Raw genomic sequence first — 18076 nt, 5'->3', positions numbered from 1 at the left:
GTGTGTGTGTGTGTGTGTGTGTGTGTGTGTATGTGTGGAGGGCAATATGAGGATGTGGGAGGAGGGTGTGTGTGTGTGCGCGTGCCAGAACATATTTTTTCCCTCCGACAAATGTGTGGGTGGCTAATAGGGACCTACCGTGGATGTAAGTGGTTAGGGTTTATGTAGGAAGGAATAACTGTTTACGAGATTTAGGAAGGAACATATTCAGTATAAACTATTTTCTGAAACATTTACAATCTTACCAAGAGATAGAGAGCTGAATGGCAACTGGGGGAAGAAATTATGCAAAGGGTAATCAAAATTCTTCACCTCTTCCTTCCCTTCATTATGTAGCTTCTGTATCTGCAGAGAATTTAGCCACCAGAGTTGGGTGGCTGCGATGCCAGGGGCTCCCAGAGGAAGCTGCTATTTTCTCCTCTTATTTGAAAGTAGAAAACACAGAGGCCCAGGGAATCTAAGAAGTGAATGTTCTAGAATGCCTGGGTTTGGGTGGCTTTCATGAGATTGACCCAGGTCTTGGTTCGGTAATTTTCTCAAAAGAGTGAAAATAATAGCTGACGTTTATTAGACACCTTCCATGTGCCAAGCCCTCTTCCAAGGGCATTACATGCACCATCTCATTTAATATTCTCAAGGACCCTAGGAGGTAAGGTACCATTGTTATCCCTGTCCCCATTTTTACTGACAGAAATGTCGAGCCACAAGGAAGTTGGGTAACCTGCCCAAGATCACCCAGCTGGTAAGGAGTGGACCCAGGATCCAAATCCAGGCAGATGTCAGGAGTGTTGTGCTTAACCCTACACTGTGCATACCGCTTGCAGCTTGCTGGGGAAGGCAGAGGGGGTGGGAAGGGTGGAGAGGAGGTGGAGGGGGGCCGGTGTGTGGAGTCCCAGATCCACCCCAAATGGGTGAATTATGTATAAGAACAACAATTAACATATTCAGTTCTTACTCTGTGCTCTTCACAACTTATTTAGGGATCATAATGCTTTTTCTTGAATATGCATACTTGCAGCAAATGAATAAAATGACAGGGGTGGGGGGCAGGGGACTGAGCCCTCAAAGGTGCTAATAAGACAAAGGTCAAAAAAATTTCCAGATGAACCTCACTTGATTTTAATTTGTATTCTAGGGCGGAGGTTGGCAAACTTCTCTACAGGGCCAGATAGTAAACATTTTAGTCTTGGCTGGCTATAGTCTCTTCCACAACTGCTCGGATCTTCTGTTGTGATGGGGAAGCAGCTGTGGTCAAATGCATAAGTTAATGCACAAGGATGTGCCCTGTTGAGTATTTTGCCATCCCCTAGGGGATCATTCCAGAGAAGTTCTATTACTGTTCTGATTGTCCCCCAGTTAGCGTGATTAACAACACTACCTCTAAATAACTCCCCTGCCCCCCTTCCCTTCCCTGCAAGAGCTGAATCTTTAAAGCTAGAAAAAGGACTTGCTGCTCATCTGTTCTGACCCCTCAGTTACAGAGGAGGACACTTGGGAAAGCAGGTGGGGCTTGCCCAGGACCTGTGGCTGTTTATGGTCTTCAAACTGGGTTCCCCTGAGCCCCCTCGGGAGCCACGTGGGGTGGCAGAAGGAAGAGTAAAGAGAGGCCAAGCCACAGAGAGCCCTCCCCCAACACGCTGGTAAAATAACAGGGTAAAAATACCAACTACACAGGGTCAGGGTTAACTTTCCACAGTATAGGGATTCAATAAAATAAAGCCTGGATAATTGTAAACACGCAATAAAAGTTCATTTCTCTTTCCTACTTCAGAAAAATTGGAGACTATGGTAGTAAATTCAGCTAAAATTTTGTATGTAGGTTTTTCTTAGAGGAGGTATGCCTGTTCTTAAAGTGTCAGACTGTGCAGTAGGAGAGGCTGACAAAATGAAGTAAAGAAGACATCGATTCTGTGCCAGTTACAGAACATTGTATTTTAACGAGTTATTCCAGGGCAGACACTCATGAGATCCAGCAGAGACAGAGCAGTGACCTGGGACCTCCCATCCCTATAATATTCAGGATACCTTCGCCCCAGGCCAGTGTCCTTAATGATTCATGTCCCCCTGAGTTTCCTCAATTTCAATTTTCATAACCTGGGGCCCTTGGCTCCCTTTATCAGATACTGTAACTGAGAAAGGGGTGAGGGAGAGAGCAAGAGTTTCTAGGTTCAAGACCAAACTCAAATTCCTGATGGGATTTCAGAATTCAGCATCTGAACTTAAAAAATGGAAAAGCTTGTGATCTTTGATTAAAAAAGCATTTACAAAAAGAGGAGCGGTAAAGAAAGTGCTTAATAAATATGTTGGGCTGTCTCTTCTAGGCTGGTTGCCTGGGTTTCATTTCTGTGACTCAGCATGTCTTTTGTCCCTCCTTCGGCTGGTCACTAGTGTCGTGAGGAAGCAGTCTCTTGGAAGGCTTGGGGCTCACGGTACCTATGTTTTCTCAGCCTCAGTGACATGGGGAGCAGAGCAAAGGTTAGAGATCTTCAGGAGGGAAAGTATATCCAGACTGCTCCGGGAATGCCTGTCAATCATTCATTTAGCACACCTTGGCTCAGCATCTGGCTTGTGCAAGGGTTGTGTGGGACACCGAGAACTAAGACCCATCCTCTGCCCTGAAGGAGTATATAAACCAGTTACAAGCTCTGAAGTCTGCAGAACACTTAGAGATGAATTATTCCTGGAAACGTTTCTTGGGGCTGAAGTTAAGTGATTAGATTCAAGGAATTTAGGTACCTGGAACCTGAGAACAAATAATACCATGTCCATTACCCAATGGTAACATTGCACTAGGGATATGGTTTGCTGTATTTTAAGACAACTGCAGTCTTTAGAAGACAGTCCATATTGAGAGTCTAGGGAGAGCGTATATGTACAAGAAGCCTATATAGACAGAGAAAGGGATTGAGGTCATGGATTCAAGAGCTGGGTGTGGGCAGAATTGGTGTTCAAGGACTTCAGGAGCAAGGGGTGAGAGGGGGGCACCCTCAGCAAATGCCTGGAGCACTTCCTGGCATTTGTCTTGGTGGATGGTCTGGTACATGGTGTATCAGTGCATGGAACTTGTTTAAAGAGACAGACAGCCTGTCCTGGTTGGTGGAGACCCTGCTCTAGTACCCCCTGGTGCCTCGAATGTGTTAGGGATGGCAAAATATCCATCTGTACCAGAGAAGTTCAAATTTGGTCCTGGGTGGGAAGGCTGGTTTGCAGGCCAAATGCCATTAATTACATGGAGGAAGGTTGACAGAAATAATGCTAGACTCAGATTCTAGGTCTCTAATAATTCACAATAAGCACTTGCAAATGTCACTTTGTCATTCTGAACCTCAGTTTTCTAATCTGCCTAATGGGGATAATTTCTGCCCTTTCAACTCTTCTGAGTCAGTTTGAAGCTTGAATGGAACAGACAGTGGCCTCCAAGGGACTGCTATATCCATAGTACCTAGCACGGAGCCTGGCACACAGTAGGCACTCAACAAATATTTTTTGACTGACGGAACCAATAATTGATATGGAAATACACAGCAGATAATTATAAAGAGTTTTATGAATGTAAGCCTGTATGTAATGGATGGAATAAGCTTGGACCTGGGAGCAGAAGACCCAGTGCTTTTGTCCTGTGTGGCCTCGACCTAGTCATGCAACTTCTCTGGGATTAGTTTCTCTTCTATAAAATAAGGTGGTTCTTCAAGTCCTGAAAGTCTGGTTTCTACCCCCAAACAATATGGCCTTATTAATTTATGACAGAATTAATTTGGAATGGTGATTAAACTGATCATGGCAGGAGCAAGTTTGTATTTGCTCATTCATGAAAAAATAACAAAAAAGGTTTGTTAAGCAACTAAGATTGTAGAAGTGTTGAGCCTCTTTAAGTTACAGCGTTTTCGAGCAATTTAAAAAGCAAGCATAGTAGGAACCTCATTAGCATATTAACGGGTGTTAATTACAAAAGAGTCTTTTAAAGCAGATTTTATAAAATCCCCACTTAATAACCATTAGCTTGTGGTACTTGAAGCAAAAACTCTTCATGTGTGTTACTTAGAAGTAATAAAATCGTAATTTAAAAGTAATCTGCCAACTTGTCATGAATTTAGACTGATTTTTCTCTCAAATGATCCAAATGAGTGAGGTTTTGCTATAATTATATATAATGCTGGTAATAATGAGGCTGATTATCAATCTTTGCCTGCTTTTCACTACCTCCATCATCACAGGTTTTAGGGGAGGGGGTGGAGGTGGAGGGAGAAGGGAGGGATGGGGGGGGGAGTGGAGGATGCCAATCTCCCCCTCCCCCTTCTCCAGGTACTAGAAGAAGCAACCTCCAGCCCCTACCCTGAACAGCCAGCCATCTCTCCTTTGGGGACTGCAGGAATCAGGCAGAGCTACCCTGAAAGCTTTCTCTGGGCAGAGCCCAGAAAGCCTGGCCAGTTGGCCAGGGCTGCACACAGCAGTGTCAGCCTATCAGCTGCTGTGTTCTCTTATTCCTGCTGAGAGGCCAAGGGGGCTGAGCCTCGGGGCCAGAAGGAGTGTCTCTTCTCCCACAGCTCGCTAGCCACTTCCATCACGTTTCTTCATTTTCCCCATCAAGAAAGCCAGAAAGGACATTGGCAGCAGAAAAAGCTTCCTGTTATGAGATGCAGCCTCTACTTCTCACTCCCTGAGAACTGATATCTTGGTGTCCACATCTGTTAAAATGTGGAGCTCAGTGCCTGTAAAATACCTTCCCGTCCGGTCTCAGGGTGGCCGTGCGACTCTGATGTGTGTGTGAAAGGGTTTTGAAAATGCCACAGCAGTTTAAATATAAGAAATGCATATTAGACAGCCCCTGGCATCTGAGTACCCCTTCTGCAGAAGAAAGAGGGAGGAAAAGGCTGGGCTGAGCTGGGACCCTTGATGAAGGAAACCAGAGCTTGTGTTTGATGTGAGAGGCTGGAGTCAGATGGGAAGTTTCTAGTCAGAAAGTGCCAGGTCATATACACACTACTATATATAAAATAGATAACTAATAAGGACCTACTGTATAGCACAGGGAACTCTATTCAATACTCTGTAATGGCCTATATGGGAAAAGAATCTTAAAAAGAGGGGATATATGTATATGTACAACTGATTCACTTTGCTATACATCTGAAACTAAGACAACATTGTAAGTCAACTATACTCCAATAAAAATTAAAAAAAAAAAAGAAAGAAAGTGCCAGGTCGAAGTCCTGAGAGAGGCCATGAATTGGGTTAGGAAGGGCAGAGTTGGGGACAGAAATTGGGCCCATGGGGGCTTGATAGAAGAGTGGTCCTGAGTAACTGCTATAAGTAGCTGCACAGCTAGTATAGTACATGGTGGGGCTGGGGTTAAAATCCAGGTCTGCTGCTTTTCCCCTAGAATCAAATGCCACTTGTATAATTTACTAGCCATGTTCTCTTGGGCAAGTTATTTAATTTCTCTGTACCCCAGTTTTTGCATTTGTTCAATAGGGGTGAGAGTTGGTAACCTCAAAGGGATTTGTAGGGATGAAATGAGTCAACATCTGTAAAGTGTTTAGAACCATGTCTGGCTCATGGTAATTGCTTAATAAATATTATCTGTTGTTGTTACTTAGTAGAGGAGATAAAATTTAAGGGTCAATTAAGTGTCTTCATACGGCAGACCCTGGCCTACCTCTCTTGCAGCCTGTCTGTGTATTACAAGCCAAGCTGGGAAAGGGTGTGTGAGCAAGTTTCCCTTCAACTAGGAAGAACAGGCCAGGTTTCTGAATATTCTATGACTCTTAGGCTTATGTACTACATTCCTCCATTGGAGAAAAGGAGGCAGATTGGGTGTGAGATTGTGCCCACCGTGACAGAGAGTAGAGTGGGGTAGGGCCCTGTGATGTTCCCTTGACTTCAAATGGAGAGTTCTGACTTAGAAATAGCAAGTTTTTGCCTCTGTCCCCTTCCCTGTGGGTGGGTATTAACCATTATCAATGATTCATAATAAGTTTCCATTCCATCCTGAAGCTGGGACACTGAATTCTCTACCCAGGTACAGCAGTAAAGGGGTGGAAACACCAAGCCATTTGTTCCCTTGTGTAGCCAATTAGAAAGACGCATGCTTAACATTTTACGTTTACTGGCTGAGGATAAGGTTGCTAAGCAACTTCCTTGCCTTGGTAAGAATTCTGTAGTTCTAAGTACCTGGGCTTCTCTTTCTCAATAAGTACCCCCTCAACACACACATGCAATTTGTTGTCTAGAGATTGCAGAGATTTTGGATTTGGTAAACATCAGGGACATAGATTTCTTATGCAAATAATTTCTATTGATGAACTCTATATATAGTTGTATACATTAGTTAACCAAAACAACTATTCCATTCATTGATTAGGCAACAAATATTTTTTGAGCTTCTAGCATGTTCCAGGCACAGTGCTAGATACCACAATGTTAATCGTGGTGAAATTTAAAATATGTGACAGCCAGTAGGTCACCAGGTACTCAGAATGGAAGTTAGCATGGGGGATATCTTTGTGCTGGGATGGATTCTGGGGAGATCTGGAGGGTCCTAGGGGAAGGGTTGGGGTGGCTGGGATAATGGAGGGGCACTCTGGGCTCAGAGAAGTGGCTAATATTATAAACAACTGGTATGTACGTACTAGTGTATGGTAGTGACAATCCTTAACAGAGCACTTACTATTGGCATGGCTTGGGTTAAACCCTTTATTTACATAATCTTCTACCATGGTATTCAAGCCAGACTCAGGTCTCCCTCACCACTTTTACAGTATGGTAAGTAATTGCAGCTGCTACCACTGGGCCAGTCGTCTCAGATGCTCTCAGCACCCCTGAGATAGGTGTGCATATCTCCAATTATGGCTGAGGAAACTGTGGATGAGAGAGGTCCAGTTCCTGGCTCAAGTTTATGTGACTGGAAAGTGGTACAACCTCAATCCAACCTAGGACTTTTGGGCTTCAGAGGCTTGTATTCCACATAGACTGCACCCCTAATGCCCGTACAATGCACACAAAGGCTTCGGAAATCAATAGAGCGTAGGCACCCTGCAGATTTCCAAAGAGCTTTGCTTCCTGGTGACACTATCAGCATCTCAAAGTGCAATCTGGAATCCCAAACAGCCTGAAGGGCTAACATGGTCCAGCTGATGATGACAGGGGCCCCTCGGCAGGTGGTCCAGACTCAGACCATTCCAGACCACCACCTGCACTTCTTTTAGATGCCAGTGAGCCATATGCTACCGACCTCAATGTTCATGGAACAGCATTGGAAGGGATCTTAGAAGCCATTGGGTGCTGGCTCCTTACTGGGGAGAATAAGGCCCCGGAATACGAAAGGTGTTTCTTCAGTATGTCGCCAGGAGAGAAGAGAAGCTCCTGAGAAAGTCCTCTCCCATCAGATAAGTTAATTTCTATAAAAATCATGCCTATGCTAAGAGAATGAACTCTGCAGAGTACAGATTTTGTGTATTTCCCAGGCATCTGCCAGTGGGCACAGTGTGAGGAGCTGACGGGGATCAAGAGGATGTGTGGTCAGGGGGCGAGCAAGGCTGATGGGCTGCAGAGGCTGGAGACCTGGGCTCCCAGCCTCTGCAGAGGAGCCAGGGAGAAGCATTAGAGAAAAACTTGACTTCGGATTTGGACTAGAACCCAGGTTTCTGGAAAACTTGTGCTAGCTGTAATTCCCACATGGCTTTGAAAAAAAGAGTGAGAGCAAATGAGGCTGATAAAAATGTCATGGACAGGTATGCTTTAGAGTCTATTTGGGAGAATGGATTAATTTTCCATTGAGAAACACTTTTGTCATTATAGGCATTGTTTTCCACCTTTTCTAAAAGCAAGGCTGTTTATTTCTAAGAAACGCTGGGTCATTGTGAGACGCAAAGAACCAAGATGCATTTGTGTAAGATGTATTTGTCTTTTGGAATTTTACTTAAAAAAATACGGTTATAAAGTAGCCCATCTCTTCTGGGTCATTGACTCAATAGAAACAAACCACATTTTAAAGGCCATTGTAAATCAAACTTTAACTGTGTTTAATTCTATCTCAGCAATGTACCATTATCATTACTGAGAAGTCAAGGCATATTCTGATTGTCTTAATTTATATTATTATTAAATATAATAAAAACAATGTACTTTTAAATTTCAAATCTCTCTCACCTACCATTTTATTCTGGAAACAATTTGTGAATTTCCCCAAGTCCATATTTTTATATTTTGCACAGTTCATGTTTCTTAAACATCATACCTTTGCATACTATTTTCATGATATTGAACATGTGTTCCTGTACTTAGAAGTGTTCTGAGGTCAATTTACTTTTCTTTACTTTTCTTACTTAAATAGCAATTTTGAGGAACATCATTTTATATAAAAAATGGAAGCAGAGTCACTTGCTGTAAATAGGAGACAGTGAAAATGAATATAAAACTATTAATATTTTCAAAAAGTTTACCTACATACTGCTTAAAATACCACCTAAAATGTCCCTTACCACTGGTGTTGCAGTTTCCATACCTTGGGAACTCTCAGGTTGATGAATGTGTGAAGGAAAATCTAGTTCCTTTCTGTCTCATAGCTCTGAGCCTGGTGTCAGGCACTGGGCTTTACCTTGGGGATATAGAAATGAAAGGCATAGTCTCTGAGATCCAATTAAAACAGAATATGCAGGGCCCTTTGGTCCATTTTTGGAAAGCCGATGCTGGAAGGGAAAGTCGGTTTCCCTCAGATGGCTTGGCTGTGGGGAAGGACAGCTGTCATCCCAGCCGAGTTCACGGCTCCTTGCCCATCAAGTCGGGCTGGCTTCTAACTCACCTGTCACATGTTATCTTAGTAACAAGCTCAAGGTGTACATTGGCCTCTTTAAATGTCACAGACTTCCAGCGCCTCAGAAGAGTCTAAAATTGTTCTTTCTAATCAGTGGGAAAATTTTTGTTTTTTCTGTCTTGAGTTCTAGGAAGGTCCCCTTCTTCTCTCTTCTTCAGATGAACTTTCAACATGAGATCATTTCATAATTGAGTCATCTTGTACTTTGTGATATGATGGCTCTCCGAATCATCTCTGCTATCCTTGACAGAGCACACAGGAGAGAGCACGGGCTTCAGATTAACAGTTTGAACCTAGGCTCTGCCGCTTACTTCCCGGCTAATGCCAGTACAGTGCTAGTGGTGAGGATACATAAACAGACACATTTTTCCCCTCTCAATTTAGTGAAAAATACAAGGAAATACACAAGATGTTACTTACAAAACAGAAAAGGGCATTAAACCAGAGTAGGAATACCAGGGAAGACTTCCTGGAGGAGGTGATACTTGAGTTAGACCTTGAAAGATGAATCAGAACTTGCTAGACAAAGGAGGTGGGGGTAAGTCATCCTGGAACTGGGAACAGCATGGGGGTGAGACTGAGCCTAAGTGGTCTCATCTGTAAAAGGCTGAGACGATCCTCATAGGCCTATTATCAGGATAAAATGAGTTAATGTATGGAAATTGCCTATTCAGGACACATAAGAAGTGTCTCACTTGTTCATTTAAACCCCTTTACCACTTCTCTGTGGACCCTGAGCATTTGGTTCACCTCAGATCATGATTGGGATTCATCTGTTTATGAGACAAGACACCTGATAGACTGAAACTCCTAGGTAGAATCACTAGAAGGGCACAGACTCCTCAGACATGGGAGTGACTGTTCTCTCCATAAGTAGACCTTAACTAAGTTAGTAGATGCTCCAAGGGCAACTACAGGTTGACATTTTTCTAGTGGGACATTTATGTTTAAGAACAGCTGCACAGTTATACCTCTGATGCTCCATGCTCCCCTCCAGAATGTGAAGACAGCACCTCCCTCCCTAAATTCTCTTCCTAATACTACGCTCAGTGCTACTGAGGTCTCCGAAAGGCTTAAGACATGCAGTGCCTTCTCTGCATGTAGAAGGCACTCAAGAGATATTCAACGGTGAACCACCTAAGGTCAGGCACGTGACTTACTCCCCTCAGCATCCTAGCTTCCTGGCGTGGTGCTGGGCTCCAGTAGGAAGTGGAGAGAATTGGATGGTTTCTCCAGCAAACCATGCTTACTCACCACCCCTCCCCTTAATCCTCTCATGTCCCATCCACGAGGACAGCATGGATGCGGTGATGGAGCCTAACACATGGTTTCTTTGAATCTGTTCTTGCACGCCAGCCACACGGGGCAGTGGCACCGTGATTTAGGGTGGGCTTCTCTGTTATTTGCCCAGTCTCTCCTCTGCTGTTGCAGACGCTCAGGCTCACAGCTCCTCTCTTCTGGAGAGAATGTTCCATGCCAATCTCCTGAGATGGCAGTGGGGCACCCTTCTTTTCTTTCATCTTGAGTTGCAGCTAAACTTGGGCTCATCTTATCTGGGGAAAATGGTACCAGGTGCCATCTGCCCAGAGCCCATTTCATAGACACTTGTGGCCGCAGCTCCCTATCCCCGGAGGCAGAAACACTCGGGGCAGGCCTGGCTGCGCTTGCCTTCCTGGGCCTCTGTGGCCATTGAGCCATGCCCAACCATCCTGAGTCTTCTTCCCTGAGCGCTGATTAACCTTCCAAGAGATTGGCAGGACAAGAACCTTATGGGCATAAAGCTGCAAAAGCTACTGGCAGTCAAGGGCATGATAACAGCCTCTGCCTTCCCCATGGTCATTATGGAATGTGTTCCCGACAGCAGGAACTGTGTTCCCTTCAGTTCTGAATCCCTAGCACCTGATGTAGGTCCTGCACCTTAACAGATGTTCGTTACATATGAATGAATGAATTTCTCCTGACTTTATAGGTTCAGCCCTGCCCCAGTTCTCAGAGCAATATGAATTTGAGGCAGGGAATTCTGGAGCAGCCTGGACACCTGCTCACTCCATCCCCCAACTGGGGGGTTGGTATTGACTCACCTTCCCTGTCTGGCTGGCTCAGGTCACAGTCACCCAGGCCTGGGGACATGTGGGCTATGCCCCTGTGGCCCTGGCTGTTGATCTGACACAGTTCAAGGTGGATGTCATGTGGTGCACCAGAGAACTGGCACATCAATGAGTATTTCAGGAGGCCCTTTCCCCTCTCTGGTCTTTGCTTGCCTTTATTCTACCAGCTGCGGGAGTTCACAGGTGTGCAGGTGTGGCTGGAAGGAGGGGAAGGATATAGAAAACAAAAGGAGGGGGCTCTGTCCTAGTGTGCCATCCCTGTGTTCCCCTAGCCTCTCATCACCTTTGATCTTCTCCTTACAGGTTCCCCAGGCCACTCTGGCTCCACGTCCATGAGCCCGTCGGCAGCCTTGTCCACAGGGAAGCCCATGGACAGCCACCCCAGCTACACTGACACCCCAGTGAGTGCCCCACGGACTCTGAGTGCAGTGGGGACCCCCCTCAATGCCCTGGGCTCTCCATATCGAGTCATCACTTCTGCCATGGGCCCACCCTCAGGAGCTCTTGCAGCCCCTCCAGGAATCAATTTGGTTGCCCCGGCCAGCTCTCAGGTAGGTGTCCGTCTGTCCTCTCCAGCGTCTTTCCAGACATCCTAAATAGTTTCATCCTGGCACAGAGGCAGCACTCAGCAGGTGCTTAATGCATGCTTGCAAAGGGATTGGGTTGTCTCTGCAGACTTCTCTCCTGCAGGGCCTTCACTGAGTGTGCCCTCAGGCAGAGCAGCCCCAGAGAACTGATGATGCCTCATGGTCCAGGAAACCGTGGCTGAAAGGGAGCCACCCCTGTGGTTTCAATGGTTCAGACCTGGCTGTGATTTCAGTGTCTCTCAGGCCTGTTTGTCTTCCATGGGGTAGACCCCTTTGATTCTTCTCAATACTGGGTATTTTTCGAGTCAGTGAAGTGCCCAGTGCTCTATGACATGCTATAGGGCAGCAGTCCCCAACCTTTTTGTCACTAGGGACAGGTTTTGTGGAAGACAATTTTTACACGGATGGGGGGGTGGGAGGGGTGGGGAGCAGGGGGATGGTTCAGCGGTGATGCGAGCAGTGGGGAGCGGCAGATGAAGCTTCACTCACTCGCCCGCCGCTCACCTCCTGCTGTGCGGCCAGGTTCCTAACAGGCAGTGGATCGGTACCAGTCTGGGGCCCCACCGGTTGAGGACCCCTGCTATAGGGGATACCGAAATGATCAGGATGTGGTCTTTGCTCTCCAGGAGCTTACAGTTGAGAGGGGAGATAGGCAGGTGTCGCACATGGGTAAATCTAGAGCAAGGCAGACTGTGTTACCTACATGCTATCTCTGAGATAGAGGTAAAGATTATGGAGACTCGGGGAAAAAAAAAAAACAACCCCTCACTTTAATTCCTAGTGTCTTTTGCTACAACAGAGGCAAGGATGTATATCCATGGTAGATACTACATTGTTGCTCTGAGGAACCTACAGGATGGCCAGATGCTGTGTACTTCCTTCTAGGAATGTCACACTGAGATTATCAACCTTCCCTTCTTGTAGTGGTCAGCTATGGCTGTAATGATGCTGCATGACAAACAATCCCCATATTGCCATGGTTTACAAAAACACACATTTTTTTCTTACTCACAACTTTATGTGTTGGCTAGGAAGGTTCTGTTTCAGATGGTGGGTGAGCTGGGCTAGGCTGCAGCCTGGGTGCAGGTCAGCTCCTCATGTCCCAGACTAAAGAAGCAGCAGCTTCTTGGGGTGTGCTTTTCTCAAGGTATCTCCCAGGAATGCGAAAGTCTAAACCAAATCAGGAAAATACAGTGAATTCTCTGCTCATATCATGTCCATTAATATCCCATTGGCCTAAGAAAATTGTGTGACCAACTCCAACATTGGTGGGACAGGGGAATAGTTTATGCCTGTTTCATTGGGAGGAACTACAAAGACACAATGCAAAGGATATGAAGAATTGGGAACAATGATCCCATCTATCAGACTCGCCCCTCTCACTGTTCTGGTATCTCACTATTGGGCCAGGGTCCCTCAAGACATCTAGCAGCAGAATTAGTAGGTCCTCTAGCCTCCTTTGAATTTATAGTTCTAAGAAGAGGCAGGACTCCCACTGTGTTAGCATTTCTTACTGCTACAAAGAGAACTTTAGAGACTATCCCTAGAGTCCCTTCCAAGACATTTCATGTGCTCAGAGTCTGAAAGCAAAGCCATGTGGAGTCATAGAATTTAACAGCCAGTAAGGACTTCAGTAATTTTTTCATCTATGGATTAGAGAATCTGGAGAAGACCTTAGCGATCATCTAATGTAGGGATTGCAGGAGCCAGGGGCCAGGCAGGTAACACAGGTAGGTGAATGAGCCTGGTGCGGTCTGTACAAAGCTGCCCTCCTCCCCTGAAGCCGTTCAAATTCAAAGACTTTAAGTACTCTACGGGCCAAGCAGAGTACTTCTGTGGGTCCCATTTGGCCAGCCCTTTGAACCCCAATTTGGAATCTAATGGCTCTCACCTGTAGGATCTTTTTCAGAGTACACATTTCTCTCTTATCCCGTATTTTGGCCCTTGTGTGGGTTGTAAAAATCCCACAGAGGATTCTAACTGCCCCACCCCTGCCCAGCTGAGAGCCACTAGTTCTGTCTAAGTCCTTCAGCCCACATAGGCTCAGTGGGCTCAGGTGATGTGTCCAACCTCACACAACCAGTCACAGCAGAGCCAGGGTTAGACCCCAAGTCTCCACATCCCCACTCAGTCTTTATGATGCTGCATTTGCCCGCTGCTGTGGTGCATTCTGACTTAACCAGTGACCCCAGGATCTTCCTGTTGGCTGCCAAGGGTTAAAAGATGAATAATCGGTGCTCCCAAGGAGTCTTGTGGGGGATGTGCCACATCATGCAGATAAATTGCAACATTGTACGTGCTGTCGAAGGTGTAGGCGCAGAACCGAAGGGAGCCTAGAAAAGGGCCCTGTGAACTTCCAGTTGTATGTTCCGGATGTCAACCACTTGGACGAGTGGGGGCCAGACTGTGGTGGGGAGGGACATGGGTTTATGCCACCCTCACCTACTGTCATCAGCAGAGCTGGTGATACCATACCCTTTAGAATGTGGGACTTGAAGAGATTGGTTTATTCATTTTCATTCATGTGAACAGATGCCAGGAAGGCAGGTCAAAGTCAATAGGTTAGAGACAGAAAGAGAGGTGGAAGTTCTGGGACAAAAGTGAAATTTCGCAAAGGACATTCACATTCACTCAAATAACTAGTTAGCAGGATCTACTCTGTATCAGGCACTATTTGATACTGTCCTAGGTTCTGGAGACAAGCACTAAATAAGCCGGTACTTTCATGGCAATTACACTGTAGCAGGCAAGACAGACAAAAATGAAATGAATAAACCAGATAGTTTCAAATGGCAATCATTGTATCAGGAAGAAATAAGAGGTAATGACCAGTGACAGGGCTTGTGGGTGGGAAGGGGGCAGGGCACCGGCCCTCCAAGCCTGCTTTTAGCCACCACACTCCAGTCTAATTGAGCCAAGCCTGGCCAATAAATTCAGCTTCACAGCCATGTGAGTGGCAGGGCCGCTATTCCTGGACCATATGTCTGTACAGAGGGATTGGGGTTGAAAGGTCAGCTGAAAGCTTTGGTCCTGGCCAACTGGGCTGTGTGCAGAGGCCAAGGCCAAGTTTGGCTTTGGGAGCTATATTAAGCTTGCCAGCACTGGTGAAGCTGAGCAGCGTTTGGGGCTTGGGTTTTGGAGCCACACGGCAGTGACACTTTGCCCAATTAACTAGATAACACATGATATCTAGTGCTCTCAGTGTTAGCCACGGTGAGTTGGACTCAGAACACTCTGAATAGACGATTCCTATGCATCCTGCCTTTCTTGCCCAGGACTGAGGCTGAGTGGGACTTGTCCGGAAAACATGCGCCTTCTGTGACCTGGGTCTAGGGTAAGTGCAATTTGGGGGTGAAGGGAAGCGCTCACTGTGGGAGCAGCAGGGGGGGGTGTCCCGTTCTGTGCTCTGTCTTCCCGGTGTTTGAGCTTCTTTTTTTTTTTTTACTCTTTTTGGATTTTCAGTCTTGAGGAATAAAGAGAAATGAACTGATACTCTGGAGGCAGAGACTGGGTAAAATTTGCAAACCACTTTAACTTATATTTATCTCAGTTCCCTTTCCTCTATTGTGGGGTAACACATTTTGCCCTGATTACCCTACAGGGATTTTTTATGAATATCAAAGGAGATGTGGATTTGAAAAATCACTGCCTAAGCACTTATGATGCTCTGTGGCAATAAGGTGGTATTATTAATATTAATATTATTATTATTATACCTAGGTGCTATATCATACACCTTGCATATTATGCAGCTATGTGATCATTGGTTCAGGTGTGTGTACTTTGTTGTTAAAAGGTTCTAGAGAAGTTCATTTCAACAATCATTCATTGCACTAAGCACTGGAGATTTAAAAAATGTTTAAGACTCAGTCCCTTCCCTGGGTAGTATCTAAGTGGAGTAAACAATTTCCCAAAACACCAAATATATAATTGAGAAGATATTTATGCAGCTTTCAGACAGAACGATCTAGATCAAGTTTTTCTGAGTGTGTGTGTGTAATGCTGCATTTTTGTAAATATGATATCTGTTGGCTTGACCCCGAAGCAGGCCCTACCTTTGGAAGGCTCCCTCCTCTTTCTCCTCTCCTGACCCTGCTGCCTGACCTGGGTTCTGTCCCTGATAATTCCTGCCCAGGTAGTGCTTGATAACCACATTATTATCCTTTCAGATGCTTGCATTTTTACAGAGAATACTTTGATAATAAAAATTGCAAATGTTAGAAATAGAAGAGACCTTAAAGATCATCTGGTTTAATGATTTTTTAAAAAGCCATAAAGTCTTTCCTTCAAGTGAAAGTATGTTTGGAAGCCATTACATGTCAAATAAAAACAGGTCTGGTGAACTAGAGGTGGGAGATGTGAAGGCTTCTTACTCAGCCTTGCCACCCCCTGCCATACACACTCTCTGAGCTCAAAAATCACTGCTCTAGTCTGTGGATGAGGAAACAGCTTCTCTAAATGAAGTCATCCAGTCAAGATCACACAGCAAGGAAGTGGCAGGTCCAGGCTCTGTACTTTTTTTGACAAAGACCCTCACTCGGTTAAAGGAACGCCACTCTAAGGAGACCACTCATTGGAAGAGGCACGCCTGCCTGCAGCCTGCCTGGCTGGCCACGTGTCTGCCTTGAGTAGAATAATTTGGGCTGAAAGCCACTCAGAAATGTGGCTCCCAATGTTCTGTGATGGCTCCAGGGCATCTAGGATGCATTCAGTCCTTGGCTGAGAGGACTGCAAATGGAAGACAGGCCAGCCAAGCGTGTTTCTCTCCTGTTCTCAGAAGCAGCCGGCTGCCTGGTAAATCCTGGCCCTAAAGTGCTCACTTCAGCAGAGCTGCTTCTAATGGAATAAGACAGCTGGGACCGCGGCACTGGGGACCATGCAGCTATTGGGTTTGAGCTCTGGTGGCCACCTTCGATCTCATCTACCATTGGTCTGATCCCACACAAACCCCAAGCCAGCAAAGAGGCTGATGGAGACGAGGGCATCAACCCGTCTGTCCCAACCACTGCCTCCTAATGCCAGCCCAACTCAGGAAGAGGAAGGGTATTGGAGAGAGGCTTCCAGGAGAGAGTGGCCAGAAGCAAGTTGGCTCGTCTGGGTACTCATTGCCAATGAGGTGGGGCAGGAAGCAATCAGGGCAGGGGCGGTCTGGGGAGCTCCTGCCACACAAGACAGACAATGTGGGGAAGAAGGAATGATGACCTGAGATCCAGGAGCCCAGGGTTCCAGCTCCCACCTGTTAGATCTGGGAAGGCACCTAACATGGTACTTGGGCAGGTGCAATAGTCTTGGTGTCTCTCTCCTTCAGCCTTTCCCCATGCTGCTGCCTCATACTTTGAGGACCTATTTTCTCTGCTGGAAACCTCATGGCTCCTCATTGCCTCTCAGATAAGATCCACTCTCTTTAGCCGGGCAATCAAGTCTCTGGCTCTGTCACAGCCCACCTTCCAGCCTTATCTCCCATCCATCCACCGGACACAAATACCTGGGCTTCTCTTCAGGCCTTTGTTGTCAAAAGCTTTTGTCCATCACTGGCCCATCCAAATCCTACCCGTTTTTTAACTTTTTTAACATCTTTATTGGAGTATAATTGCTTTACAAGGTGTGTTAGTTTCTGCTTTATAGCAAAGTGAATCAGCTATACATATACATATATCCCCATATCCCCTCCCTCTTGCCTCTCCCTCCCTCCCTCCCCATCCCACCCCACTAGGTGGGGTGGTCACAAAGCACCGAGCTGATCTCCTTGTGCTCCCCGTTTTTTAAAGCTGTCAAGTCCCAGATCAAATGCTCCTTCCTTCAGGACATCTTCCCTAATCTCACTTGCTTTCTTAAATTATCCCAACCGGCTTTTAATCTCATGGATGGTCAGTTTCTTGGGTTAGTGCCTGTGTCTTCTTCCTTTTTGTATCCCAGGATTTCTGAATGAACTTAAGAATAAACCATTTTACAGCTCAATTTCCTCATCTGAAAAATAGGAAAACCTCATAGGGTTGTCATAAGGATTAAAACAGTTAATTAGCGCTGAGCAAACTTTCCTTGGACGGTAGCACCTAACAGTAACAAGAACAATAATTACTGTTCTGTGACTGTTGTGGGCTGGAGGTGGTGGATCTGGTCCTGTTGGAGATGGGAGTGGGAGAGGAAGGTGGGTGAGGGCCTCCTGAGCCCGAGGTGACGGTGTCCTCCTCCTTATTCCCATGACCTTTCTTATCCATCTGAGGATTTGCAGACAAAGTCATGGTTAGCTAGAGGACTCTTTTTTAGGGGGTCATTTCTTTCATGGGGTGGAACTAAGTGCTAATAACTATTTCCTTGAGGCACTCAGAATTCCTAGCCCATAGTGGCCCTCAGGCCACTTTTGGATGTGGGGCTCTGGAATTAATTTTTTCCAAAGCTCCCAGGTGTACATCTGGGGTTGAGTACCACTGTATTACACCAAAACAAAACAAAATACTGAATATAAGACCTAGATGTCTTGCCTTAGCCTTGTAGAAAAAGGAGGGAGCAGGAGGAGGAGGGAGGAGAGAGAGGAAGAAGAGGGAGAATTCTCCTACCATGTACGGGTT

At 45.8% G+C, this 18076-nt stretch overlaps 1 protein-coding gene across 1 annotated transcript in view; it reads left to right on the top strand.

Moving 5' to 3' along the window:
• Positions 1 to 14819, top strand: part of LOC114485527 (retinoic acid receptor RXR-gamma-like) — a 19145-nt gene extending 4326 nt beyond the window's left edge. The window contains exons 2-3 of the mRNA XM_028487117.2: positions 11224 to 11471; positions 14783 to 14819. Of these exons, the coding sequence (XP_028342918.1) occupies positions 11224 to 11471; positions 14783 to 14788 (254 nt within the window). The 3' untranslated portion in view covers positions 14789 to 14819. The remainder of the gene's footprint in view (positions 1 to 11223; positions 11472 to 14782) is intronic.
• The last annotated feature ends 3257 nt before the right edge of the window (positions 14820 to 18076 follow it).

The sequence above is a fragment of the Physeter macrocephalus genome, unplaced genomic scaffold (assembly GCF_002837175.3).
Source record: "Physeter macrocephalus isolate SW-GA unplaced genomic scaffold, ASM283717v5 random_1170, whole genome shotgun sequence".
Classification (NCBI taxonomy): domain Eukaryota; kingdom Metazoa; phylum Chordata; class Mammalia; order Artiodactyla; family Physeteridae; genus Physeter; species Physeter macrocephalus.
This window is presented reverse-complemented; position numbering and strand designations above follow the sequence as displayed.